This window comes from Scyliorhinus torazame, chromosome 7 (genome assembly GCF_047496885.1).
Source record: "Scyliorhinus torazame isolate Kashiwa2021f chromosome 7, sScyTor2.1, whole genome shotgun sequence".
NCBI classification, from domain to species: domain Eukaryota; kingdom Metazoa; phylum Chordata; class Chondrichthyes; order Carcharhiniformes; family Scyliorhinidae; genus Scyliorhinus; species Scyliorhinus torazame.
This window is the reverse complement of record NC_092713.1, coordinates 120288931-120316570: the sequence shown is the minus strand read 5'-3', so window position 1 is coordinate 120316570 and position 27640 is coordinate 120288931. Positions and strand designations below refer to the sequence as shown.

General features: G+C 48.8%; 1 protein-coding gene across 1 annotated transcript in view; it reads left to right on the top strand.

Annotated features, from left to right (window-relative positions):
* Positions 1-27640, top strand: part of LOC140427357 (uncharacterized) — a 164300-nt gene that overhangs the window by 72066 nt on the left and 64594 nt on the right. The window contains exon 11 of the mRNA XM_072512907.1: positions 7572-7722. Coding sequence (XP_072369008.1) covers positions 7572-7722 — 151 coding nt within the window. The remainder of the gene's footprint in view (positions 1-7571; positions 7723-27640) is intronic.

The following is a 27640-nucleotide window of genomic DNA, read 5'->3' as shown; positions in this document are numbered from 1 at the left end:
TTTGTTGGATACAGGTTGGAAGTTGTTTTCTATTATACCATGCCTCTGTACGGACGTTTGGATGTTTTTGATGCTGCGCTGGAAAGCTGGAACCAGTACACACAACGGATGCGTTACTATTTCCGGGCAAACAATATCACTGAAAACGAGCGCCAGGTGGTCATATTGCTCACCGCCTGTGGGCCGCATACGTTTGGGGTGATTAGGAGCCTTACGTACCCAGCTGCGCCGGACACCAAAACGTTTGACGAACTTATGAATACAGTGGGGCAACACTTTAACCCAACCCCGTCCACGACAGTCCAGCGTTACCGGTTTAATACCGCTGAGAGGACCCCTGGAGAATCCCTTGCCGATTTTTTTTTTATCCAGGCTACGCAGGATTGCGGAGTACTGTGACTATGGTGAGACCTTGTCAGAAATGTTACGCGACCGTTTGGTTTGCGGTATTAACAATGCAGCAACCCAGAGAAAGTTGTTAGCGGAGCCAACATTGACTTTTCAACAGGCAATACAAATAGTCTTGTCCCGAGAGAGCGCAGAGCAAGGAGTACAGGAGCTACAGGGAATGGAAGTGCATGCCTTGGGGCGCAACCCTTTCTGCCCAAAAACGTCCCCCCGCACTCCTGCGGTACCTTGGGCGAGGCAACGACCAGACCGACGCCAGTGGCCATCGGACATTCCTCCCCGAAGGGAGCCTTCTCCAGAGCCAATGGATGAGGAGCCATGTCCGTGTCAGACTTGTAGGCGCCAAGCCCGTCGCGGACGGCGGTCCTGGGGACGCCAGAGGCGCCGTCGTTCCGACCGAAACTAGGACCAGCCCAGGGGCCGTAACTGGGACCAGCCCAGAGGCCGTACCTTCCATGTGGATGAACCTGCGGCGACCACTCCTGAGGACGTGGAGACGGAGGACGACTGCCTGCAGCTGCATTGTGTGGCAGCTCCCCGTGTGGCCCCCATTAAGGTGACAGTACGGGTCAATGGCCACCCGCTGGAGATGGAGTTGGATACTGGCGCAGCGGTCTCCGTGATCGCCCAGAGGACATTCGACCGCATCAAGCAGGGTATACAGACCCTTACACTAACTGACTCACAGGCCAGGTTGGCCACCTACACGGGGGAACCACTGGACATTGCAGGAACTACAATGACCCCTGTTGTCTATGGACGCCAGGAGGGGCATTTCCCACTTATCGTAGTGCGTGGCCATGGGCCCAGCCTGTTGGGTCGGGACTGGTTGCGCCAGTTGCGGTTGCAATGGCAGCACATCCTCCAAACAGTTTCTGGAAGGTTGACTGAGGTGCTAGGACGATACCCAGATGTATTCCAGCCTGGTTTGGGGAAAATAAAAGGGGCCGTAGCCCGTATCCAAGTTGAACCAGGAGCCACGCCGCGCTATTTCCGGGCGCGCCCAGTGCCTTACGCTTTGCTCGAGAAGGTAGAAGGGGAGCTCACTCGTTTGGAGAGTTTGGGTATTATCAGGCCCATCCGTTTTGCTGACTGGGCAGCACCAATTGTACCAGTAATGAAGCCAGATGCCACAGTTCGCTTGTGTGGCGACTATAAACTTACAGTGAATACAGTTTCCCGACTCGACCGATACCCAATGCCTCGCATAGAGGATCTCTATGCGAAACTTGCAGGCGGACTCTCATTCACAAAATTAGATATGAGTCACGCCTACCTACAGTTGGAGCTGGACCCTGCCTCCCGACCATATGTAACAATTAACACACACCGGGGCCTGTATGAATATACACGGTTGCCCTTTGGAGTATCCTCTGCCTGCGCAATTTTTCAACGTGTTATGGAGGGCATTTTGAGAGGTTTACCACGTGTGGCTGTCTACCTAGATGACGTGTTGATTACAGGGACGTCGGAGCAAGAGCATTTGGAAAATCTGGAGGCTGTCCTTAAACGCCTTTCGGAGGCTGGAGTCCGTTTACGTCACACAGTGCGTATTTCAGGCAAAAGAAGTAGTCTACCTAAGTTATCGGGTGGACCGCGAGGGTCTGCACCCCGTCGCAGAGAAGGTGCGTGCAATTCAACATGCCCCCACCCCGACTGACACTTCGCATCTTCGTTCTTTTCTCGGTCTCGTAAACTATTACGGGAAGTTCCTCCCCAATCTGGCAACTACGCTGGCCCCCTTACACCTGCTGCTAAAGAAAAATCACACCTGGGTTTGGGGTCAGCCGCAAGAAACCGCTTTCCGGCGGGTAAAGCAACAATTATCGTCGTCTGGGTTACTAACCCACTATGATCCGGGAAAGCCTTTGCTCATCACATGTGATGCATCCCCGTATGGTATTGGGGCTGTCCTGTCCCACAAGATGGAGAACGGGGCCGAGTGACCGATAACCTTCGCCTCCCGCACATTGACTGCAGCGGAGAAAAAGTACGCGCAGATCGAGAAGGAGGGCCTGGCAGTGGTTTTCGCGGTGAAACGCTTCCAACAGTATGTGTACTGCCGCCATTTCACTATCGTGACTGATCATAAACCCCTGCTGGGACTTTTCAGAGAGGATAAGCCAATACCGCCCATTGCTTCTGCACGGATCCAGCGCTGGGCTTTGTTGCTTGCTGCATATGAGTATTCTCTGGAGCACAAACCAGGTACGCAGATAGCAAATGCCGACGCACTGAGCCGATTGCCTTTATCGACCGGCCCCATGTCGACCCCCACGACCGGTGAGGTGGTCGCAACCCTAAATTTTATGGACACCTTGCCTGTCACGGCATCACAGATCCGTGAGTGGACCCAGACGGAGCCAGTCCTGTCAAAGGTTCGGCACATAGTCCTGTATGGTGGGCAGCATAGACAGCTCCCAGGCGAGTTGCGGGCATTTTCCTCCAAGCTGTCAGAGTTCAGCGTGGAAGATGGCATCCTCTTGTGGGGGACGCGTGTGATTGTCCCGGAAAAAGGCCAGGAGCTGATATTATCAGACTTGCACAATGGGCATCCGGGCGTGACCAAGATGAAAATGTTGGCCCGGAGTTATGTCTGGTGGCCAGGCCTCGACACCGACATTGAGAAGGTGGCCCAAAACTGCTCCATTTGCCAGGAGCATCAGAAGCTTCCGCCGGCCGCGCCCCTACATCACTGGGAATGTCCAGGGAGGCCTTGGGCACGCTTACATGCAGATTTCGCAGGCCCTCTTCAGGGATCCATGTTCCTTCTACTAATTGACGCCCAGTCCAAATGGCTGGAGGTGCATAACATGCAGGGGACAACGTCCTGCGCAACAATTGAAAAAATGCGTTTATCATTTAGCACGCATGGCCTCCCCGAGGTGCTGGTCACGGATAATGGCACTCCATTCACGAGTGAGGAGTTTGCTAGGTTTACAAAGATGAACGGCATCCGCCATATCCGCACTGCCCCTTACCACCCGGCTTCAAATGGGTTGGCAGAGCGTGCAGTGCAAACATTCAAAAGAGGCCTAAAGAAGCAGTCTTCCGGATCAATGGACACGAGACTGGCTCGGTTTTTGTTTACGTACAGGACCACCCCCCATACAGTGACTGGGGTAGCTTCCGCAGAACTCCTAATGGGCCGGAGACTTCCCACCCGCCTTAGTATGGTCTTCCCGGACATTGGCGCAAAAGTACGCCGCACACAAGAACGGCAGGGACCGGGATTGTCTCGGCATCGCCCGATTCGGCAGTTTGCGCCCGGTGACCCAGTATTCGTGTGGAATTTTGCTGGTGGTGCCCAATGGGTTCCTGGTGTAATCTTTCGCCAAACGGGCCCTATATCGTACCAAGTGCAAGCCCAGGGTCGTCTCCAGCGAAAACATGTAGACCACGTCCGGTCCAGAAGATCATCCCCGCAAAAGATTCCCCGCCCCCTGAGCTCAGTTCAACAGCGGCAAAGACCAGAAACAAGGGAAGGTAGTCCTCCAAATCTTCCACTGGTGCCTCACTCGAAGCCTGCGCAGGTCATGACGGGACCGAATGGGGATAGAGACGCTGACATGACGGAGGCAGCAGACTCTGACTCCGAGATGGAGACACAGGATGAATCAGAGGGGGAATCCTCGGGTCCACAGGCCGTGGATGTACAACCGCGCCGTTCATCACGGAAGCGCCGGTCTCCGTCTCGTTATACGCCGCCTGATCCAGCGCCGCGTGCAAATGGCGTCCGGCCTGCGGCCAAACGAGTTCGACGCCTTCCTTCGCCAGGGCCTACGGTGGATTCCTTGGACTTTGTGGGGGAGGGATGTTATAACCTGCCTACTGACGATTGGCTGGGGACTAATGACTATCCCACAATCCTATGGGAGTATGAACTTCCCCAATGAGGGGGGCGGAGAAACTCCTATAAATAAGCTGGCCAGTCCAGGAACCAGGAGGAAGGAGAAGGTAGCAAGGGAAGTTACTGCTACTGTTATGTATATATTGTTATAGTAAATAAACGTTATTATTTTGTATCCTTAAAACTCGTGCTGGATTCTTCGGGGCCCTTACAAAACAAGGAGGGTTGGCGCTGCCAAACCTGGGGAGCTACTACCGGGCAGCAAATGTGGCGATGATCCGCAAGTGGGTTATGGAGGGAGAGGGGACGGTATGGAAGAGGATGGAGATGGCGTCCTGTAAAGGAACGAGCCTGGGGGCGTTGGTGACGGCACCGCTGCCGCTCTCGCCGACAAAGCATACCACGAGCCTGGTGGTGGCGGCAACGCTAAGGATCTGGGGCCAGTGGAGACGGCACCGGGGTGCAATGGGAGCATCGGTGTGGTCCCCGATCAGGGGCACCGGTTTGTCCCGGGGAAGATGGACGGGGGGTTCCAGAGCTGGCATCGGGCGGGGATTGGAAGAATGGGGGACCTGTTCATCGACGGGACGTTTGCGAGCCTAGGGGCACTGGAGGAGAAGTTCGAGTTACCCCCGGGAAATGCCTTTAGAGAGATGCAGGTGAGGGCTTTTGTGAGGCGACAGGTGAGGGAATTCACGTTGCTCCCGGCACAAGAAGTTCAAGATAGGGTGATCTCGGGTGTATGGGTCGGGGAGGGCAACGTGTCGGAAATACACCAGGAGTTGAAAGAAGAGGGGGAAGCGTTGGTAGAAGAGTTGAAGGGTAAATGGGAGGAGGAGCTGGGGGAGGAGATCGAGGAAGGTCTGTGGGCTGATGCCCTAGGTAGGGTTAATTCCTCCTCCTCGTGTGCCAGACTCAGCCTGATACAATTTAAGGTGGTCCACAGAGCGCAGTTGACGGGGGCGAGGTTGAGTAGGTTCTTTGGGGTAGAGGACAGATGTGGAAGGTGCTCAGGGAGCCCGGCGAACCATGTCCATATGTTTTGGTCATGCCCGGCACTGGAGGGGTTCTGGAGAGGAGTGGCGGGAGTAATATCTCAGGTGGTGAAAGTCCGGGTCAAGCCAAGCTGGGGTCTAGCAATATTTGGAGTAGTGGACGAACCGGGAGTGCAGGAGGCGAAAGAGGCCGGCATTCTGGCCTTTGCGTCCCTAGTTGCCCGGCGAAGGATCTTGCTAATGTGGAAGGAGGCGAAGCCCCCCCAGCCTGGAGGCCTGGATAAATGATATGGCTGGGTTCATAAAGTTGGAGAGGATTAAGTTCGCCTTGAGAGGGTCTGCGCAGGGGTTTTACAGGCGGTGGCAACCGTTCCTAGACTATCTCGCGGAGCGTTAGAGGAAGGTCGGTCAGCAGCAGCAGCAACCTTGGGGGGGGGGGGCGGGGGGGACTGCCTGGGAGGGTGGATGAGCAAGAGATAACATGAAGGGTTGGGGAAACTGGCACGTACGGGTGAGGGCCAGTGTACAAAGCTGTGTAAATATATCATTTTGCCATGTATATATCTTGCTCTGCGCGATTTCTCGTTTTTTTTTATTACGGGGGGGGGGTTATTGTTTGTAAAGGAGAAAAATTGTGTTAAAAAAACTTTAATACATATATATTTTTTTAAGTAAATGGAAAAGGAAAGTCAGAAAAAATGATCTGCACCCTCTCAAAGACACATCTGTGAAACAGTTAACTGATAGCGAAATTGGTCTTTCAGATCATAACATAGTTACATTTCCATAGAGATTGTTGGCTGGCTGCTTTATTTCATTAAGCCTCTGCCTCGAATCTCTCTACAGTTTAATTTCTTGCCAGAAACCCCAACAAATTTTCCAAGATCCCAGCTGAATTAGTGGATTTCTTAGTGTCTGAAGACAAGCTAATCAGTCATTACTGGGTGCCTTTAGCATCCACCCACACAACAGAAAATGCAGGTTGTAGAGCAAACTCAGAACCAGTAGAAAATATCAATAAAAACCAAATAGAACAGAATCCTCAATCAAATCAACTGTGAGTAAAATGTCCTGCCTCAAATTTGCATATAATAGCTTTAGGATGTGTTATATGATGGCAAAAGAGCATTATAAATTTTGTATTTAGATAGTAAATGTTTAAACAAAATACTGCAGATGCTGGAAATCTGAAATAAAATCAGAAAATGTTGGAACCGCCTAGCAGATCTGGCAAATCTGTGGCAAGAGGAACAGAGTAAACATTTTATATCTATAACCTTTCACCAGAACTGAAAGGTCACAGACCTGACATGTTAACTGTGTATCCCTCTCCCATCAAATGCTGCCTGATCATAGAATCCTTATGGTGTAGGAGGAGGCCATTCGGCTCATCAAGACGGCACCGACCCTCTGAATGAGCATCCCGCCTAGGCCCACTCCCCCGCCCTATCCCTGTAACTCCCACCTAACCTGCACATCTTTGGACTGTGGGGGAAACCGGAGCACCCGGAGGAAGCCCACGCAGACACAGGGAGAATGTGCAAATTCAACACAATCACCTGAGGTCAGAATCGAACCCGGATTCCTGGTGCAGTGAGGTAGCAGTGTTAACTACTGTGCCACTGATCTGCAGAGTGTTTCCAGCATTTTCAGATTTTATCTGGACATCCTATTTTAATTCAATGGGAAGTTAGTTTTTGTTTGTTGTATTTTCATTATTCTGTATCCTTTTGGAATTATCCTACATAAATAGTTTAGTGGCACTAATCACACAGGTGCTATATTCTTCTCTTAGTTCAAAGTCACTTAATTCATGTTATTTTGTGATACAATTTTTACACTCGATTCTCATTTTGTGTTATCTACATTAGACAATTCAATAACTTTGTAGTATCAGGTATGGACTGTAACTCCGGTTATCTCCAGGGACACAGGAACTGATTATGCAGAAAGCCATAATTTGGAGAAATAAAGGTTTAGATTCTAACTTCATACTGTTTCTGGACCACTGATGAGTTAGAAAATACAATTATTTACAGCATACGCTGGATGAAAGTTAAAATGTAATATTTACAACTGAAAGTGCCTTAAGAGAAGTAGCTGAAAGTAAAACGATGTAGGAGCACAGATTTTAAAAGTAGCATTATAACCTCATGTTCTGAGTAGAAAATTGCACTGTTTCCTTTGTATAAAAACATTGACACAGTTTAAAAATATCTGCAGGCACCACTTTTTAGAAGCAATCCATTCTATTCGTCTTTCTGAATATCTAGGTGCTTTGAAAATCCTGCTCATTAATCTTTCCTGGTCTGTTACAGACAAATCCCGACAGTATCAACAAAAACACCTTCAACCCTGCTTGAGAATAATCTTCATGCTGCTGCTAATCTATCTGATTCATTCATGAATGAAACATTAGGATTGCACAGCACTTCATTCCAGGGACAGGAATCATTGATTGAATTTAAGGTATGTATGTCATAATTGTAATTTCTGCATCACAAAAGTGTAAATTCAGCAATTCTGTGGTTCTAGTGGGGAACCTCACTTGAGATATTGTAGGTCAGAAATAATACTGGTGGTACCAAGTGACCAGTGCATGGGAGGCCACCTGCTGAGAATGTGGTAATGCAAAATTTACTCTAGAATCTAATGTTGATTTAAGGAAAAGTTAGGTCCCCAAATGCAATGTTGTCCAATAGGATTTTGACGCTTGCTAAACTTGTGGCAATAAATATTCGCTGGATGATGCAAGATATTTGCAATATTAATAAAACAAATGCACGATCTTTTAAAAATAGATTTGAGTTTAAGCCGTTCGCAACCGAGACCAATACACATTTGTTGCCAGAGCCAGGAGAACAGCAACAAAAGGGGTTACAGTTGAACTGTACTGCAAAGCAAGCCTGCTGAATACACGCTCAAAGGGTGGTGATAATCTGTTCGCTAAAGTGTTCTGTTTCTCAATGTGTGCTCTAGTTATTTAAAAAACGGATTTCTTCAAGAGTAAAATGTTTCTTTTAAGAGAATTGATATATTCGGAAATTTGGGAGGTCAATAGGTCTTTATTTATTGGCTTTTGCACTCTGACACTTTGCATAGGAGACTCTTTTGCACTCTGTAGCCTGCCATTTTTGAACACATCATCAAGATATTTAATATACCTTTGGCTCATGGCCAGTCTCCTGTAATCTCTTCTTTTATGCCAATTCACATTCCTTTCAATCACTTGTTTCGATAAATCTATTAAAATGAAGCTCATCACATTTGGATGTGGCTGCACTGTCCCAGCTTGCTGTCCATCACTCACATGCCTGAACTGGTGAAAAACACCAACAACCAGCTGAACAAAACTAAGTTATCCAGTATGGCTAGATTCCCCAAGGAAATTTCAAGAGCAATTAGACATCTGTCCTTCCAAAGGCTAGCTTGCTTTCACAGTGCTTCACAGAGAGATACCACAGATCTAAATGTATGGTAATTTAGAGTCATCCAGAGAGAACAGGAAAAGAGAAGATAATAAACAGCAGACTATTTTTCTTGTGTCATTGAGCATGTGGCCCTTCAAATTCTAGGCCACTAGAAACCAGACAACTGAACTATATTCCGATAAACATGGTCATGGTCTGATAGATATATAACTCCTGTATAAAAGCAACGTGGTTGATCCTTGCTCTATTAAATGAAAAATAGCAAATAGCGTGTGAGACGCTTTGCCATATCTGCTGCTGCAACTTTAACACAACTCAGTATTGTGTTGCTCCAAAATTCAACAGCATCTATTTGCCACACATCAGTGGCCGATTTGCCGCATGAGGCGCGTGGCGAGCATATTGGACAAGACTGCTCTAATGTTTTTGTGTTGACTATTCTAGGCATCTTCATTTTCTCCGGATGTTTCTAAAAAGCACCTTTGTGAGCAATGTTGCCTCAGACAGGACATCAGAGGGACAAAGTACATAAATAGTTGTGAATTCTATGGTATGCAACACATGTAAAAAAATTGTTAGTTTTCCATTTTTCCCAATTAAGGGACAATTTAGCATGGCCAATCCACCCTACACATTTTTGGGTTGTTGGGGGTGAGACCCACGCAGACACAGGGACAATATGTAAACTCCACATGGACAGTGACCCGGGGTCAGGAGTGAACCTGGGTCCTCGGTGCCAAGAGGCAGCAGTGCTAACCTCTGTGCCATCGTGCCGCCCAACACATGTAAATTATTAAACAAAAAGAGAAAATGCTGGAAACAGTAGGCAAGGTGAAGAGAATAGATAATTTCAAACATAAGAGGGCAGGATTTTTCGGCCACACCCGCCCAGTGACCGGAAATTCCCGCCTGAGGTCAACGGATATTTACATGATCCACGTCCCGTCTGTGGCAATCTTACGGTGTGCGTGGCCGGAAAACTCAGCGCAGAGTCTTCATCTAAATGGAGCCAAGTGCAAATGAACCACATTTAAACTGGAAGATTGCAGTTTAAGGATCATGATATGATTGAATTTTACATCCAGTTTGAAGGAGAGGAGAGTGGGCCTGAGTTTAGTATTTTAAACTTAAGTAATTAATGGCAATTATGAGGGCATGAAAGCAGAGCTAGCTAAAGCAAACTGACAAATTAGTTAAGGAATCAGTCAGTCATGGACAGCACGATAGCACAGTGGTCAGCACAATCGCTTCACAGCTCCAGGTTCGATTCCCGGCTTGTGTCACTGTCTGTGCGGAGTCTGCACATGCTTCCCGTGTCTGCATGGGTTTGCAAAAAAGAAAAATTCAAAAGGGAGGACTCACCATCTGTAGTTAACTAAAAAGGTTAAAGATAGTAGAAAACTTAAAGAAAAAGCGTATACTTGCGCAAAAATGGGTGGCAGATCAGAAGACTGGAGAAAATATAAATAACAGCAAAGAATGACTGAAAGATTAACAAGGAGGGAAACTTACAATAATAGAAAAAGCTATCTAGAAATATAAAGACAGAAAGTAAGAGTATCTACAGTTATTTATAAAAGAAAGTTAACAAAATGAGCATTGGCTCTATAGAAAGTGAGTCTGGTGAATTAATAGTGGAAAATAAGGAGATGGCAGATGAACTGAATAGTTATTTTGCAGCGATCTTTACTGTAGATGGTACTAGTAACACCTCAGAAATAACTGTAAATCAGGAAATGGAAGGGAGGGACGAACTCAAGAAAATCACCATCACCAGGGAAGTGGTCTTTGAAGAAGTGGATGTGCTGTGCTTAGATTTCCAGACGGCATTTGATAAGGTGCCACATCAAAGTTTACTGGGGAAAATAAAAGCTCATGATGTAGGGGTAACATAATGACATGGATAGAAGATTGGCTAGCTAACAGGAAACAGAGAGTAGGCATAAATGGGTCATTTTCTGGTTGGCAAGATGTAAGTTGGTAGTTTGGTGCAGTGAGGTAACCAGGAAAGATAAGTGGTTAATCTAATTGTGCTGTTTTTCAGTTAAAAGTGCAGTGTAGATTAGTGTCTGATTGGCTGAAGTTGCCCCCACCATAAACTTAAATTAAACTAATTAATTAATTAGTGATGGCTGGTCAGGTGATGTGCTTGAGCTGCTTGATGTGGGAGCTGGCAGATCCCATTGCGAGCTGCAGCAACCACATCTGCAGTAAGTGTTGGCTGCTTGAAGAGCTCCGGCTCAGAGTTGATGAGCTGGAGTCTGAGCTTCAAACACTGAGGCACATCCGGGAGGGGGAGACTTACCTGGACACTGTGTTTCAGGAGGCAGTCACACCTGTCAGAGTAAGTAGTTTAAATCCTGCCAGTGGCCAGGGACAGCAGGGTGTGACTGCAAGTCAGGCAGGTAAAGGGAACCAGCAGTCAGGAACTCAGGAGCCTCAGCCCTTGACTCTGTCCAACAGGTATGAGGCACTTGCTCCCTGTGTGGATGGCGAACAGGGTTGCAGGAAGGATGAGTCAGCTGACCAAGGCACCGTGGTTCAGCAGGCCATTCAAGGGGATGGAGTAAATAGGCAAGTTGTAGTTGTAGGGGATTCTATTATCAGGGGGATAGATAGTATCCTTTGTGAGCAGGATAAAGAGTCCCGCATGGTATGTTGCCTGCCTGGTGGTAGGGTGCGGGACATCTCTGACCGGCTTGAAAGGATACTGGAGAGGGAGGGGGAGGATCCAGTTGTTGTGGTCCATGTCGGTACCAACAACATAGGCAAGTCTAGGAAAGAGGACCTGTTTAGAGATTATAAAGAGATAGGATTCAAATTAAAAAACAGGTCCTCAAGGGTCATAATCTCCGGATTACTGCCCGAGCCACGTGCAAATTGGCATAGGGAGGCAAGAATAAGGTAAGTTAACACGTGGCTGAAAGAGTGGTGTGGGAATGAGGGGTTCCTTTTCATGGGACACTGGCATCAGTTTTGGGACAGGGGGGACCTATACCGTTGGGATGGTCTCCACCTGAACCGAGCTGGGACCAGTGTTCTGGCGAAAAGAGTAAATAGGGCGGTCAATAGGACTTTAAACTAAAGATTGGGGGGGGAAGGGAAAGTCAGGGAACCAAGAGGTGAAGTAATCAGCGGGGAGCGTAGCTGCTTAGGAATACAAAAAAACACGAACAGACAAAACTCAAGAGTGGTTACGATTGTCCCCATCCTACAAAATATGACAGTGTAGGTAAAGGCTCAGTAAACCAAGGTCCACCACACTAAGAAAATAAAAAGGGACGGTCAATAGAGAATTAAAGGTGCTATAAATGCGTGCAGTGTACGGAACAAGGTAGATGAGCTTGTGGCCCAGATTGTGACTGGCAGGTATGATGTGGTAGGCATCACAGAGACATGGTTGCAGGGGGTTCAGGACTGGCATTTAAACATCCAGGGATTCACAACCTATCGAAAAGACAGAGAGGTGGGCAGAGGGGGCGGGGTTGCCTTGTTAATTAGGAATGAAATTAAATCAATAGCACTAAACGACATAGGGTCAGATGATGTGGAGTCTGTGTGGGTAGAGTTGAGGAACCACAAAGACAAAAAAACCATAATGGGAGTTATGTACAGGCCTCCTAACAGTGGTCAGGACCGGGGGCACAAAATGCACCACGAAATAGAAAGTGCATGTCAGAAAGGCAAGGTCACAGTGATCATGGGGGACTTCAATATGCAGGTGGACTGGGTAAATAATGCTGCCAGTGGACCCAAGGAAAGGGAATTAATTGAATGCTTACAGGAGGGCTTTTTGGAACAGCTTGTGATGGAGCCCACGAGGGAACAGGCCATTCTGGACTTAGTGTTATGTAATGAGCCAGACTTGATTAAAGATCTTAAAGTAAGGGAGCACTTAGGAGGCAGTGATCATAATATGGTCAAATTCAATCTCCAATTTGAAAGAAAGAAGGTAGAATCAGATGTAAAGGTGTTACAGTTAAATAAAGGTAACTACAGGGGCATGAGGGAGGAACTGACGAAAATCAACTGGGAGCAGAGCCTAGTGGGAAAGACAGTAGAACAGCAATGGCAGGAGTTTCTGGGAGTAATTGGGGACACAGCACAGAGGTTCATCCCAAAGAAAAGAAAGGTTATCAGAGGGGGGATTAGGCAGCCATGGCTGACAAAGGAAGTTGGGGAATGCATCAAAGCAAAAGAGAAAGCCTATAATGTGGCAAAGAGTAGTGGGAAGTCAGAAGATTGGGAAGACTACAAAAACAAACAGAGGATAACAAAGAGAGAAATAAGGAAAGAGAGGATCAAATTTGAAGGTAGGCTAGCCAGTAACATTAGGAATGATAGTAAAAGTTTCTTTAAATACATTAAAAACAAACGGGAGGCAAAAGTTGACATTGGGCCGCTCCAAAATGACGCTGGTAATTTTGTGATGGGAGACAAGGAAATAGCTGAGGAACTAAATAAGTACTTTGCGTCAGTCTTCACAGTAGAAGACATGAGTAATATCCCAACAATTCCGGAAAGTCAGGGGGCAGAGTTGAATATGGTAGCCATCACAAAGGAGAAAGTGCTAGAGAAACTAAGAGGTCTAAAAATTGATAAATCTCCGGACCCAGATGGGCTACATCCTAGAGTTCTAAAGGAGATAGCTGAAGAAATAGTGGAGGCGTTAGTTATGATCTTTCAAAAGTCACTGGAGTCAGGGAAAGTCCCAGAGGATTGGAAAATCGCTGTTGTAACCCCCCTGTTCAAGAAGGGAACAAGGAAAAAGATGGAAAATTATAGGCCAATTAGCCTAACCTCGGTTGTTGGCAAGATTCTAGAATCCATTGTTAAGGATGAGATTTCTAAATTCTTGGAAGTGCAGGGTCGGATTAGGACAAGTCAGCATGGATTTAGTAAGGGGAGGTCGTGCCTGACAAACCTGTTAGAGTTCTTTGAAGAGATAACAAATAGGTTAGACCAAGGAGAGCCAATGGATGTTATCTATCTTGACTTCCAAACGGCCTTTGATAAGGTGCCTCACGGGAGACTGCTGAGTAAAATAAGGGCCCATGGTATTCGAGGCAAGGTACTAACATGGATTGACGATTGGCTGTCAGGCAGAAGGCAGAGAGTTGGGATAAAAGGTTCTTTTTAGGAATGGCAACCGGTGACGAGTGGTGTCCCGCAGGGTTCAGTGTTGGGGCCACAGCTGTTCTCTTTATATATTAACGATCTAGATGACAGGACTGGGGGCATTCTGGCTAAGTTTGCCGATGATACAAAGATAGGTGGAGGGGCAGGTAGTATGGAGGAGATGGGGAGGCTGCAGAAAGATTTAGACAGTTTAGGAGAGTGGTCCAAGAAATGGCTGATGAAATTCAACGTGGGCAAGTGCAAGGTCTTGCACTTTGGAAAAAAGAATAGAGGCATGGACTATTTTCTAAACGGTGACAAAATTCATAATGCTGAAGTGCAAAGGGACTTGGGAGTCCTAGTCCAGGATTCGCTAAAGGTAAACTTGCAGGTTGAGTCCGTAATTAAGAAAGCAAATGCAATGTTGTCATTCATCTCAAGAGGCTTGGAATATAAAAGCAGGGATGTACTTCTGAAGCTTTATAAAGCATTAGTTAGGCCCCATTTAGAATACTGTGAGCAATTTTGGGCCCCACACCTCAGGAAGGACATACTGGCGCTGGAGCGGGTCCAGCGGAGATTCACACGGATGATCCCAGGAATGGTAGGCCTAACATACGATGAACGTCTGAGGATCCTGGGATTATATTCATTGGAGTTTAGGAGGTTGAGGGGAGATCTAATAGAAACTTACAAGATAATGAATGGCTTAGATAGGATGTAGGGAAGTTGTTTCCATTAGCAGGGGAGACTAGGACCCGGGGGCACAGCCTTAGAATAAAAGCGAGTCACTTTAGAACAGAGATGAGGAGAAATTTCTTCAGCCAGAGAGTGGTGGGTCTGTGGAATTCATTGCCACAGAGGGCGGTGGAGGCCGGGGCGTTGAGTGTCTTTAAGACAGAAGTTGATAAATTCTTGCTTTCTCGAGGAATTAAGGGCTATGGAGAGAGAGCGGGTAAATGGAGTTGAAATCAGCCATGATTTAATGGTGGAGTGGACTCGATGGGCCGAATGGCCTTACTTCCACTCCTATGTCTTATGGTCTTATGGTAATGAACGGTGTGACACGGGAATCAGTTATGGTTGCTGAATTTGCTGATGACATAAATAAAAATAGGACAGTAAATTGTGCCAGATATGGGATAGGTTAAGTGAGTGGACAAAAATCTGGCAAATGTAGTTTTAAATGGGAAAATGTGAAATTATTCATTTTTGGAGGAAGAATAAAAAAGAGCCATAGTATCTAAATTGTGAGAGATTACAAGGCTCTGAAATGCAGAGGGACCTGGGTGTCCTTGTGCATGAATCACAAAAGGTCAGTATGTGGGTACAGCAAGTATTGAGAAACACTAATAGAATGTTATCACTTATTGCAAGTGGAATTGAATATAAAATTGGGAAGTTATGCTTCAGTTATACAGGGCATTGGTGAGACCACACCTGGAGTACAGTGTACAGTATTTGTCTCCTGAAGCATCTGTATTCTCCAACATTGAGCTGCAAATCCTGCCCTTCCTTTAACCATGTTTCTGTGATAACCACAATATCGTAATTTCAAGTATTAATAAGTGCTCTGAGTTCATCAGCCTTACCCGCTATACTTCTGGCTTTGAAACAAATACACTTCAAACCACTGTGTTTGAGCATACAGGGTGATGCTGTTCTCTTATTTTTGTGCTCTATTTCCCCTTCAGTTTTTACACCTTCTAAGCTAGCGCACTGGTTCCCACCCCACTGCCATACTAGTTTAAATCCTCCAGAGTGACCTAGCTAACCTCCCAGCCAGGATATTGGTGCCTCTCCAGTTTAGATGCAACCCGTACTTCTTGTACAGGCCATACTTGCCCCAGAAGAGATCCCAGTGGTCCAGAAATCTGAAACCCTCTCTCCTGGACCACCAGCTCAGCCACGTATTTAGCTGCACTATCCTCCTATTTCTAGCCTCACTGGCACTTGGCACAGGGAGTAATCCTGCGATTACAACCCTAGAGGTCCTGCTTTTTAGCTTATTGCCTAACTCCCTGAACTCCTTCTGCAGGACCTCATCACTCTTCCTGCCTATGTCCTTAGTACCTATGTGTACTAAGACCTCTGGTGTTCACCCTCCCCCTTCAGGATGTCCTGTGTTCGTTCAGAGACCTCCTTTACCCTGGCACCAGGGAGGCAACATACCATCCTGGAGTCTCTTTTCCATCCACAGAAGCGCCTATCTGTGCCCCTTACTGATATAACTATCGCTCTCCTGCACTTTGCCCTTCCCTGCTGAGCAACAGAGCCAGCTGTGGTGCTACTGTTCTGGCTGCTGTTGTTTTCCCCTGGTAGGCTTTCCCCCTCAACCGTATCCAAAACGGTATACCTGTTAGAAAGGGGGACAGCCACAGGGGATTCCTGCACTGACTGCCTGCCCTTCCTAGCTTGGGTGTGACCACATCTCTATAACTCCTATCTATGATGCTTTCTGTCACCTGCATGCTCCTAAGTGCATCCAACTGCTGCTCCAACTGTGAGGAGCTGCCATTGGTTACACTTGCTGCAGATGTAGTCGACCTGAATGCTGGAAGCATCCCGGATCTGCCACATCTCACAGTTCGAGCACTGCACCCCGCTGAATGACATATATGCACTGGTTAATTAATTCAAAATAAACATTTAAATTGTTATTAGATTAAGTTACGATTAACTATGTTTTCAAGGGGAAGTGATAAAGCGATTGCTGGGGGAGTGGGCCGGTGATGGCAGAGTCGAGGGCCGGGAAATGCCCTGCTTGTGGGGTGGGGCTTGGAAGGATGGTCAAGGCAGATAGGAAGGACAGGGTGTGGTGAGAGACCCCTGGTCAGAGTGGTGGCATGGAACGTACGAGGGTTGAGAAGACCGGTGAAGAGAGTGCGAGTTTTCCCACATCTGAAGGGCTTGAAGGCAGTCCTGGTACTGTTACAGGAGACCTGTCAAGGACCAGATGAGGCTGAACAAGGGTTGAGTGAGCCAGGTGTTCCAATCTGGCTTAGCTAGCAGGGCCCAGGGGGTGGCTATGCTGGTGGGTAAATGGGTGAGGTTCTAAATGGAGACAGTGGCGGCGGATCAGAGGGGTAAGCACGTGATAGTGATGGGTGCGCTGGAGGGGAGATTGGTGGTGTTGGTTTGCTTATATGCCCCGAACTTACATGACACTGGGTTTGTGAGGAGGATGCTAGCGGCCATACCGGACACTGGGTTTGTGAGGAGGATACAAGCAGTCATAATGGACATGGATACCCACTAGTTGATAATGATGGGAGGATTGGAATATGGGGCGTCATTCTCCGACCCCCCGCCGGGTTGGAGAATCACTGGGGGCTGCCGTGAATCCCGCCCCTGCCGGTTGCCGAAGTCTCCGGCACCGGATATTCGGTGGGGGCGGAATTCGGGCCGTGCCGGTTGGCGGTACCCTCCCGCTGGATTCTCCGGCCCGGATGGGCCGAAGTCCCGCCGATAAATTGCCTTTCCCGCCGGCGTGGATTAAACCACCTTTTGAACGGCGGGACAAGGCAGCGTGGGTGGGCTCCGGGGTCCTGGGGGGGGGCACGGGGCGATCTGGCCCCGGGGGGTGCCCCCACGGTGGCCTGGCCCGTGATCGGGGCCCACCGATCCGCGGGCTGGCCTGTGCCGTGGGGGCACTCTTTCCCTTCCGCCTCCACCACGGTCTCCACCATGGCGGAGGCGGAAGAGACTCCCTCCACTGCGCATGCGAGGGAAACTGTCAGCGGCTGCTGACGCTCCCACGCATGTGCTGCCCGGGGATGTCATTTCCGCGCCAGCTGGCGGGGCAACAAAGGCCGTTTCCGCCAGCTGGCGGGGCGGAAATTCCTCCGGCGCCGGCCTAGCCCCTCAATGTTGGGGCTCGGCCCCCAAAGGTGCGGAGCGTTCCGCACCTTTGGGGCGGCGCAATGCCCGTCTGATTGGCGCCGTTTTGGGCGCCAGTCGGCGGACATCGCGCCGTTTCGGGAGAATTTCGCCCATGGTGTTGGACCTGAGTATGGATAAGCTGAGGCCATGCTCATGGCCCCCTCGGGGGGGGGGGGGGGGCTATAGCTGTTATGGGGGGTTTATGAAGGAGTTGGGAGGAATGAACCCGTGGAGGTTTTTGCACCCATGGGACAAGGAGTATTCATTTTTCCCCTCAGTGCACAAGGTGTATTCGAAGATTGACTTTTTTGTGGTAGGGAAAGTGTTGCTAGCTGGGGTAAAGAAGGCGGAATACTTAGCGATTGTGATGTTGGATCACGCGCTGTACTGGTTGGTCCTGGAGAAGGGGCCGGCCCAGAGACCGGCGTGGAAGCTGGATGTTGGCTTTTTGGCAGACCAAACTTATGAATTAAGATGGGGAGGGTGTGGAGGATTATGTAGAGTTTAATCAAAATGGGGCGGTCTCATCACTGGGGAGTCTGGGAGGCATTGAAGGCGATAGTGAGGAGTCACGTCATCGCTTTTAAGGCAAAGGTGAATTGGAGGCATGGGAGGAGCGGCAACGGCCGATTGAGGAGATTTTGGAGGTGGATGGAAGAAACTCGGGGGATCCAGAGCCGGGGCTGTTGGTGAGGAGGAAGGAGTTGCAAGCGAAGTTTGACCTCCTGTCTACGGGCAGGGTGGTTTATCAGTTGTAGTGAGCGCGGGGGGGCTGTGTATGAGTATGGTCAGAAGGTCAGTCGATTCTTAGCGGGCCACCTGCAAGGGAGATTGTGCGGATTACGGATGGGACAGGAGGGGTGGTGGTGGCTCTGGAGCAGGTAAATAGGGTTTTTGTGGACTTTTAAAGGGGTTACATAAGTTGGAGCCACCGGAAGATGAATCGAGGATGAGGGAGTTTCAGAGGTGGGAGAGGTGGAAAGGGCCGGGTTGGAGGAGCCATTGGGTCTGGAGGAAGTGAAGGCAGCAATAGGGAAAATGCAGTTGGGTAAGGTGGCTGGGCTAGATAGGTTCCCGGTGGAGTTCTATAAAAAGTTTAAGGACACGTTGGCGTCGCTGATGGTGGAAATGTTTGAGGATGCAAAGACGAAGGTGTGGGGGGGGGTTACATAAGAACATAAGAACTAGGAGCAGGAGTAGGCCATCTGGCCCTTCAAGCCCGTCCCGCCATTCAATGAGATCATGGCTGATCGTTTGTGAACTCAGCTCCACTTTCCGGCCCGAACACCACAACCCTTGATCCCTTTATTGTTCAAAAAACTATCTATCTTTATCTTAAAAACATTTAATGAAGGAGCCTCAACTGCTTCACTGGGCAAGGAATTCCATAGATTCACAACCCTTTGGGTGAAGAAGTTCCTCCTAAACTCAGTCCTAAATCTACTTCCCCTTATTTTGTGGCTATGCCCCCTAGTTCTGCTTTCAGCTGCCAGTGGAAACAACCTGCCCGCATCTATCCTGTCTATTCCCTTCATAATCAGAGCTGATATTGCCAAGGCCACAATGCACGCTGTAGATGAAACACTGTCCAAGTTGAAAGCGACGCATCAGACATCGCCCTTGCCGCCACCCTCAATCAGGCAGGCAGGCCTGTGGCATTCATTTCCCGCCCCCTTCATGCCTCTGAAATTCGGCACTCACCCGTCGAAAAGGAGGCCCAAGCTATCGTTGAAGCTGTGTGGCATTGGAGGCATTACCTGGCCGGCAGGAGATTCACTCTCCTCACTGACCAACGGTCGGTAGCCTTTATGTTCAACAACACACATCGGGGCAAGATCAAAAATGATAAAATCTTGCGGTGGAGAATCGAGCTCTCCACCTATAATTACGAGATTAGGTATCGCCCTGGCAAACTCAACGAGCCCCCAGACATTCTATCCCGAGGTACATGTGCCAGTGCACAGGTAGACCGACTCCGGATCCTGCACGACAGCCTTTGTCACCCAGGGGTCACACGGTGTGGTAGTCTGTGTAGAGGTATTACGGTACCTGGTAATGCTGGAACACCATTGGTAGATACTGTATGTTTCCTATTGGTCAAGCTGTATGGTAGCTCCGCCCTGCAAGGCGGGGTATAAGAGCCCGTGCCGCCCCAGCAGCCTTCATTCTGTACCTGAGCTGCTGGGGTAAACATCTAGAACAAAGAAAAGTACAGCACAGGAACAGGCCCTTTGGCCCTCCAAGCCCGTGCCGACCATGCTGCCCGACTAAACTACAATCTTCTACATTTCCTGGGTCCGTATCCCTCTATTCCCATCCTATTCATGTATTTGTCAAGATGCCCCTTAAATGTCACCATCGTCCCTGCTTCCACCACCTCCTCCGGTAGCGAGTTCCAGGCACCCACTACCCTCTGTGTAAAAGATTTGCCTCGTACATCTACTCTAAACCTTGCCCCTCACACCTTAAACCTTTGCCCCCTAGTAATTGACCCCTCTACCCTGGGGAAAAGCCTCTGACTATCCACTCTGTCTATGCCCCTCATAATTTTGTAGACCTCTATCAGGTCGCCCCTCAACCTCCGTCGTTCCAGTGAGAACAAACCGAGTTTATTCAACCGCTCCTCATAGCTAATGCCCTCCATACCAGGCAACATTCTGGTAAATCTCTTCTGCACCTCTCTAAAGCCTCCACAGCCTTCTGGTAGTGTGGCGACCAGAATTGAACACTATACTCCAAGTGTGGCCTAACTAAGGTTCTATACAGCTGCACCATGACTTGCCAATTCTTATACTCAATGCCCTGGCCAATTAAGGCAAGCATGCCGTATGCCTTCTTGACTACCTTCTCCACCTGTGTTGTCCCTTTCAGTGACCTGTGGACCTGTACACCTAGATCTCTCTGACCTTCAATACTCTTGAGGGTTCTACCATTCACTGTATATTCCCTGATGTGGAGATGCCGGCGTTGAACTGGGGTGAGCACAGTACGAAGTCTTACAACACCAGGTTAAAGTCCAACAGATTTGTTTCGATGTCACTAGCTTTCAGAGCACTGCTCCTTCCTCAGGTGAATGAAGAGGTATGTTCCAGAAACACCTATATAGACAAATTCAAAGATGCCAAACAATGCTAGGAATGCGACCATTAGCAGGTGATTAAATCTTTACAGATCCAGAGATGGGGTAACCCCAGGTTAAAGAGGTGTGAATTGTATCAAGCCAGGACAGTTGGTAGGATTTTGCAGGCCAGATGGTGGGGGATGAATGTAATGCGACATGAATCCCAGGTCCCGGTTGAGGCCGCACTCATGTGAGCGGAACTTGGCTATAAGTTTCTGCTCGGCGATTCTGCGTTGTCGCGCGTCCTGAAGGCCGCCTTGGAGAACGCTTACCCGGAGATCAGAGGCTGAATGCCCTTGACTGCTGAAGTGTTCCCCGACTGGAAGGGAACATTCCTGCCTGGTGATTGTTGCGCGATGTCCGTTCATTCGTTGTCGCAGCGTCTGCATGGTCTGGCCAATGTACCACGCTTCGGGACATCCTTTCCTGCAGCGTATGAGGTACACAACGTTGGCCGAGTCGCACGAGTATGTACCGCGTACCTGGTGGGTGGTGTTCTCACGTGCAATAGTGGTATCCATGTCGATGATCTGGCACGTCTTGCAGAGATTGCCATGGCAGGGTTGTGTGGTGTCGTGGTCACTGTTCTGAAGACTGGGTAGTTTGCTGCAAACAATGGTTCGTTTGAGGTTGCGCGGTTGTTTGAAGGCAAGTAGTGGAGGTGTGGGGATGACCTTGGCAAGATGTTCATCGTCATCAATGACGTGTTGAAGGCTGTGAAGAAGATGACGTAGTTTCTCCGCTCCGGGGAAGTACTGGACGACGAAGGGTATTCTGTCGGTTGTGTCCCATGTTTGTCTTCTGAGGAGGTCGGTGCGGTTTTTCGCTGTGGCGCGTTGGAACTGTCACTCGATGAGTCAAGTGCCATATCCCGTTCGTACGAGGGCATCTTTCAACGTCTGTAGATGTCTGTTACGCTCCTCCTCGTCTGAGCAGATCCTGTGTATACGGAGCGCTTGTCCATAGGGGATGGCTTCTTTAATGTGTTTAGGGTGGAAGCTGGAGAAGTGGAGCATCATGAGCATCATCAGGAGCATCACTCGTCTCCATCAAGGACGGTCACCTCAGCACTTCGCTTTACCGCAAACCCACGGATAAGCTCATGATGCTCCACTTCTCCAGCTTCCATACTATCGCAACAATCACCAGGCAGGAATGTTCCCTTCCAGTCGGGGAACACTTCAGCAGTCAAGGGCATTCAGCCTCTGATCTCCGGGTAAGCATTCTCCAAGGCGGCCTTCAGGACGCGCGACAACGCAGAATCGCCGAGCAGAAACTTATAGCCAAGTTCCGCACACATGAGTGCGGCCTCAACCGGGACCTGGGATTCATGTCGCATTACATTCATCCCCCACCATCTGGCCTGCAAAATCCTACCAACTGTCCTGGCTTGATACAATTCACACCTCTTTAACCTGGGGTTACCCCATCTCTGGATCTGTAAAGGTTTAATCACCTGCTAATGGTCGCATTCCTAGCATTGTTTGGCATCTTTGAATTTGTCTATATATGTGTTTCTGGAACATACCTCTTCATTCACCTGAGGAAGGAGCAGTGCTCTGAAAGCTAGTGACATCGAAACAAACCTGTTGGACTTTAACCTGGTGTTGTAAGACTTCGTACTGTATATTCCCTACCTGCATTAGACCTTCCAAAATACATTACCTCACATTTGTCCGGATTAAACTCCATCTGCCATTTCTCCGCCCAAGTCTCCAAACAATCTAAATCCTGCTGTATCCTCTGACAGTCCTCATCGCTATCCGCAATTCCACCAATCTTTGTGTCGTCTGCAAACTTACTAATCAGACCAGTTACATTTTCCTCCAAATCATTTATATATACTACAAACAGCAAAGGTCCCAGCACTGATCCCTGAGGAACACCACTAGTCACAGCCCTCCAATTAGAAAAGCATCCTTCCATTGCTACTGTCTGCCTTCTCTGACCTAGCCAGTTCTGTATCCACCTTGCCAGCTCACCCCTGATCCCGTGTGACTTCACCTTTTGTACTAGTCTACCATGAGGGACCTTGTCAAAGGCCTTACTGAAGTCCATATATACAACATCCATTGCCCTACCTGCATCAATCATCTTTGTGACCTCCTCGAAAAACTCTATCAAGTTAGTGAGACACGACCTCCCCTTCACAAAACCATGCTGCCTCTCACTAATACGTCCATTTTCTTCCAAATGGGAGTAGATCCTGTCTCGAAGAATTCTCTCCAGTAATTTCCCTACCGCTGACGTAAGGCTCACTGGCCTGTAGTTCCCTGGATTATCCTTGCTACCCTTCTTAAACAGAGGAACAACATTGGCTATTCTCTAGTTCTCCGGGACATCACCTGAAGACAGTGAGGATCCAAAGATTTTGGTCAAGGCCTCAGCAATTTCCTCTCTAGCCTCCTTCAGTATTCTGGGGTAGATCCCTTCAGGCCCTTTGGACTTATCTACCTTACTATTTTTCAAGACGCCCAACACCTCGTCTTTTTGGATCTCAATGTGACCCAGGCTATCTACGCGCACCCTTCTCCAGACTCAACATCTACCAATTCCTTCTCTTCGGTGAATACTGATGCAAAGTATTAATTTAGTACCTCGCCCATTTCCTCTGGCTCCACACATAGATTCCCTTGCCTATCCTTCAGTGGGCCAACCCTTTCCCTGGCTACCCTCTTGCTTTTTATGGACATGGAAAAAGCCTTGGGATTTTCCTTAACCCTATTTGCCAATGACTTTTCGTGACCCCTTCTAGCCCTCCTGACTCCTTGCTTAAGTTCCTTCCTACTTTCCTTATATTTCACACAGGCTTCGTCTGTCCCAGCCTTTTAGCCCTGACAAATGCCTCCTTTTTCTTTTTGACGAGGCTTACAATATCTCTCGTTATCCAAGGTTCCCGAAAATTGCCGTATTTATCTTTCTTCCTCACAGGGACATGCCGGTCCTGAATTCCTTTCAACTGACACTTGAAAGCCTCCCACGTGTCAGATGTTGATTTACCCTCAAACATCCGCCCCCAATCTAGGTTCTTTAGTTCCCGCCTAATATTGTTATAATTAGCCTTCCCCAAATTTAGCAGATTCACCCTAGGACCACTCTTATCCTTGTCCACCAGCACTTTAAAACTTACTGAATTGTGGTCACTGTTCCCGAAATGCTCCCCTACTGAAACTTCTACCACCTGGCCGGGCTCATTCCCCAATACCAGGTATAGTACCGCCCCTTCCCTAGTTGGACTGTTTACATATTGTTTTAAGAAGCCCTCCTGGATGCTCCTTACAAGCTCTGCCCCGTCTAAGCCCCTGGCACTAAGTGAGTCCCAGTCAATATTGGGGAAGTTGAAGTCTCCCATCACCACAACCCTGTTGATTTTACTCTTTTCCTAAATCTGTCTACCTATCTGCTCATCTATCTCCCGCTGGCTGTTGGGAGGCCTGTAGTAAACCCCCAACATTGTGACTGCACCCTTCTTATTCCTCATCTCTACCCATATAGCCTCACTGTCTTCTGAGGTGTCCTACCATACTACAGCTGTGATATCCTCCCTAACCAGTAGCACAACTCCGCCATCCCTTTTACATCCCCCTCTATCCCGCCTGAAACATCTAAATCCTGGAACATTTAGCTGCCAATCCTGCCCTTCCCTCAACCAGGTCTCTGTAATGGCAACAACATCATAGTTCCAAGTACTAATCCAAGCTCTAAGTTCATCTGCCTTACCCGTAATACTTCTTGCATTAAAACATATACACTTCAGGCCACCAGACCCGCTGTGTTCAGCAACTTCACCGTGTCTGCTCTGCCTCAGAGCCATACTGTCCCTATTCCCTAGTTCTCCCTCAATGCTCTCACCTTCTGACCTATTGCTCCTGTGCCCACCCCCCTGCCATACTAGTTTAAACCCTCCCGTGTGACACTAGCAAACCTCGCGGCCAGGATATTTATGCCTCTCCAGTTTAGGTGCAACCCGTCCTCCTTATATAGGTCACACCTGCCCGGAAGAGCTCCCAGTGGTCCAGATAACTGAAACCCTCCCTCCTACACCAGCTGTTTAGCCACGTGTTTAGCTGCTCTGTCTTCCTATTTCTAGCCTCACTGGCACGTGGCACAGAGAGTAATCCCGAGATTACAACCCAAGAGGTCCTGTCTTTTAACTTTCTGCCTAGCTCCCTGAACTCCTGCTGCAGGACCTCATGCCCCTTCCTGCCTATGTCGTTAGTACCAATATGTACAACGACCTCTGCCTGTTTGCCCTCCCCCTTCAGGATGCCCTCTATCCGTTCGGAGACATCCTGGATCCAGGCACCAGGGAGGCAACATACCATCCTGGAGTCTCTTTCACATCCACAGAAGGGCCTATCTATGCCCCTGACTATAGAGTCCCCTATGACTATTGCTCTTCTGCGCTTTGACCCTCCCTTCTAAACATCAGAGCCAGCCGTGGTGCCACTGCTCTGGCTGCTGCTGTTTTCCCCTGATAGGCTATCCCCCCTGACAGTATCCAAAGGGGTATACCGGTTTGAGAGGGGGACAACCACAGGGGATTCCTGCAGTGACTGCCTGGTCCTTTCTGGTGGTCACCCATTTCTCTGCCTGCACCTTGGATGTGACCACATTTATATAACTGCTATCTATGACGCTTTCCGCCACCTGCATGCTCCTAAGTGCATCCAATTGCTGCTCCAACCGAACCATGCGGTCTGTGAGGAGCTCCAGTTGGGTGCACTTTCTGCAGATGAAGCCATCCGGGACGCTGGAAGCCTCCCGGACCTGCCACATCTCACAGTCAGAGCACAGCACCCCTCTAACTGACATTGCGTCAATTAATTAGTAAATTAAAGTTAAGAGTTAAAATAAAAAAATAAAAAGTTACTGTTAACTATCTGTTTCCTGGCACTAGATTTCTACTATAAATGTGAAAGCTAAATACAGTACTCTCTGATCTCTGGCTTAGATACCCCTCTAAATTGTAATTAAGTAATTATGTTTAATTAGTTTACCAATGCTTAATTTTTTAAATTTAGTGTAGATTCCCAACCAGCCACTCAGGTCACAGCTTTTCTGTGATGTCACTTCAGTTTCCCCCCCCCCCCCTCCACACACACACACAATTTGAAAAGATAATAAAAGTAAAAATGAGTAAAAAATCACTCACTTACCTTCTGAGGGTATCCGATTAAAAGTTACAGGCCAGAAGAAAGAGAGAGAACATAACCGTAGGGAAAAAGCACCTTCTCCCACTCAGCACTGAATTACCTCAGTGCACCAAATTACTAAATTTCAAATTCCCACTCTGGATGTGGCTTACTCACTCAGGCTGTGTCTCTTTGACCTGCGCAACGCTTACTGAGTGCGCTTTCTGTCTGTCTTTTATACAGACTTCAGGATGACTCACACTACTTAAACTTCAAAGAGAAGAATACAATGTGTACCTTTGTGCCCCTAAACAGGCCTCCGGTGACTGCCAGATAACTGCCTCTCAGCAATTAGGGTGGGGGCAGCTTCAGCCAATCAGACACTAATCTACACTGCACTTTTAACTCAAAAACAGCAGAATTAGATTTAGATTTACCACTTACCTTTCCTGGTTACCTCACTGCACCAAATTACCAAGTTTCAAATTCCCACTCTGGATGTGTCTTACTCACTCAGGCTGTGTCTCTTTGACCTGCGCAATCTAGCTTATTAAAGCCTTCAGTTGGACTACAACCTCGCTTTAGTGGTCATTGATCGTGCATCACACGGTTGTACCACTTCATTAAGGCACAAAATTTGCCCCACTCCGTCGAGGAAGTAAGGACAACCACCAGGGACTGCCAGGTCTGTGCAAAGTGCAAGCGGCACTTCTACCGGCCGGACCGTGCGCGTCTGGTGAAGGCCTCCCGCCCCTTTGAACGCCTCAGCATGAACTTCAAAGGCCCCCTCCCCTCCACCGATCGTCACACATATTTTCTCAGTGTGATCGATGAATACTCCCGTTTCCCCATCGCCATCCCTTGCCCCGACATGACGTCTTCCACCGTCATTAAAGCCCTCAATTCGATCTTCACTCTGTTTGGTTTCCCCGCCTACATCCACAGTGACAGGAGATCCTCATTCATGAGTGATGAGCTGCATCAGTTCCGGCTCAGCAGGGGTATCACCTCCAGCAGAACGACAAGCTACAACCCCCGGGGAAACGGACAGGTAGAAAGGGAGAATGGGATGGTGTGGAGGGCCGTCCAGCTGGCCCTACGGTCCAGAAATCTCCCGACCGCCCGCTGGCAAGAGGTCCTCCCTGATGCACTACATTCCATTCGCTCGTTACTCTGCACTGCCACTAACAATACACCGCATGAGTGTCTTTTTGCCTTCCCCAGAAAGTCGCTCCCGACTTGGCTGACAGCTCCGGGAACCGTGCTTCTCCGTAAACATGTGCGACTCCACAAGGCGGACCCGTTGGTGGAGAGGGTACACTTGCTCCATGCAAACCCCCAGTACGCCTACGTGGCGTTCCCCGACGGCCGCCAGGATACTGTCTCCCTCAGGGACCTGGCACCAGCAGGTTCCACCCCCACACCACCCCCGGCGCCACCCTCCCTTCCCCCGTTGCTCACAACACCACCCCCCCAGGTCTGTCCGTCCTCCCCCTGCCCACGCCCGTCGATGAAGAGGATTTTGGCACGCTCCCGGAGTCGCCCTCGACCAGGTCAGCACCAACATCGCCGTCACCACTTCGTCACTCTCAAAGGACCATCAAGGCCCTGGACAGGCTGAACCTCTGACCGGTCCACCGGATGCCAAGAGACATTTGTTTTGCTCTGTAAATATTAAAATCATGATTGTTTATAGTTAT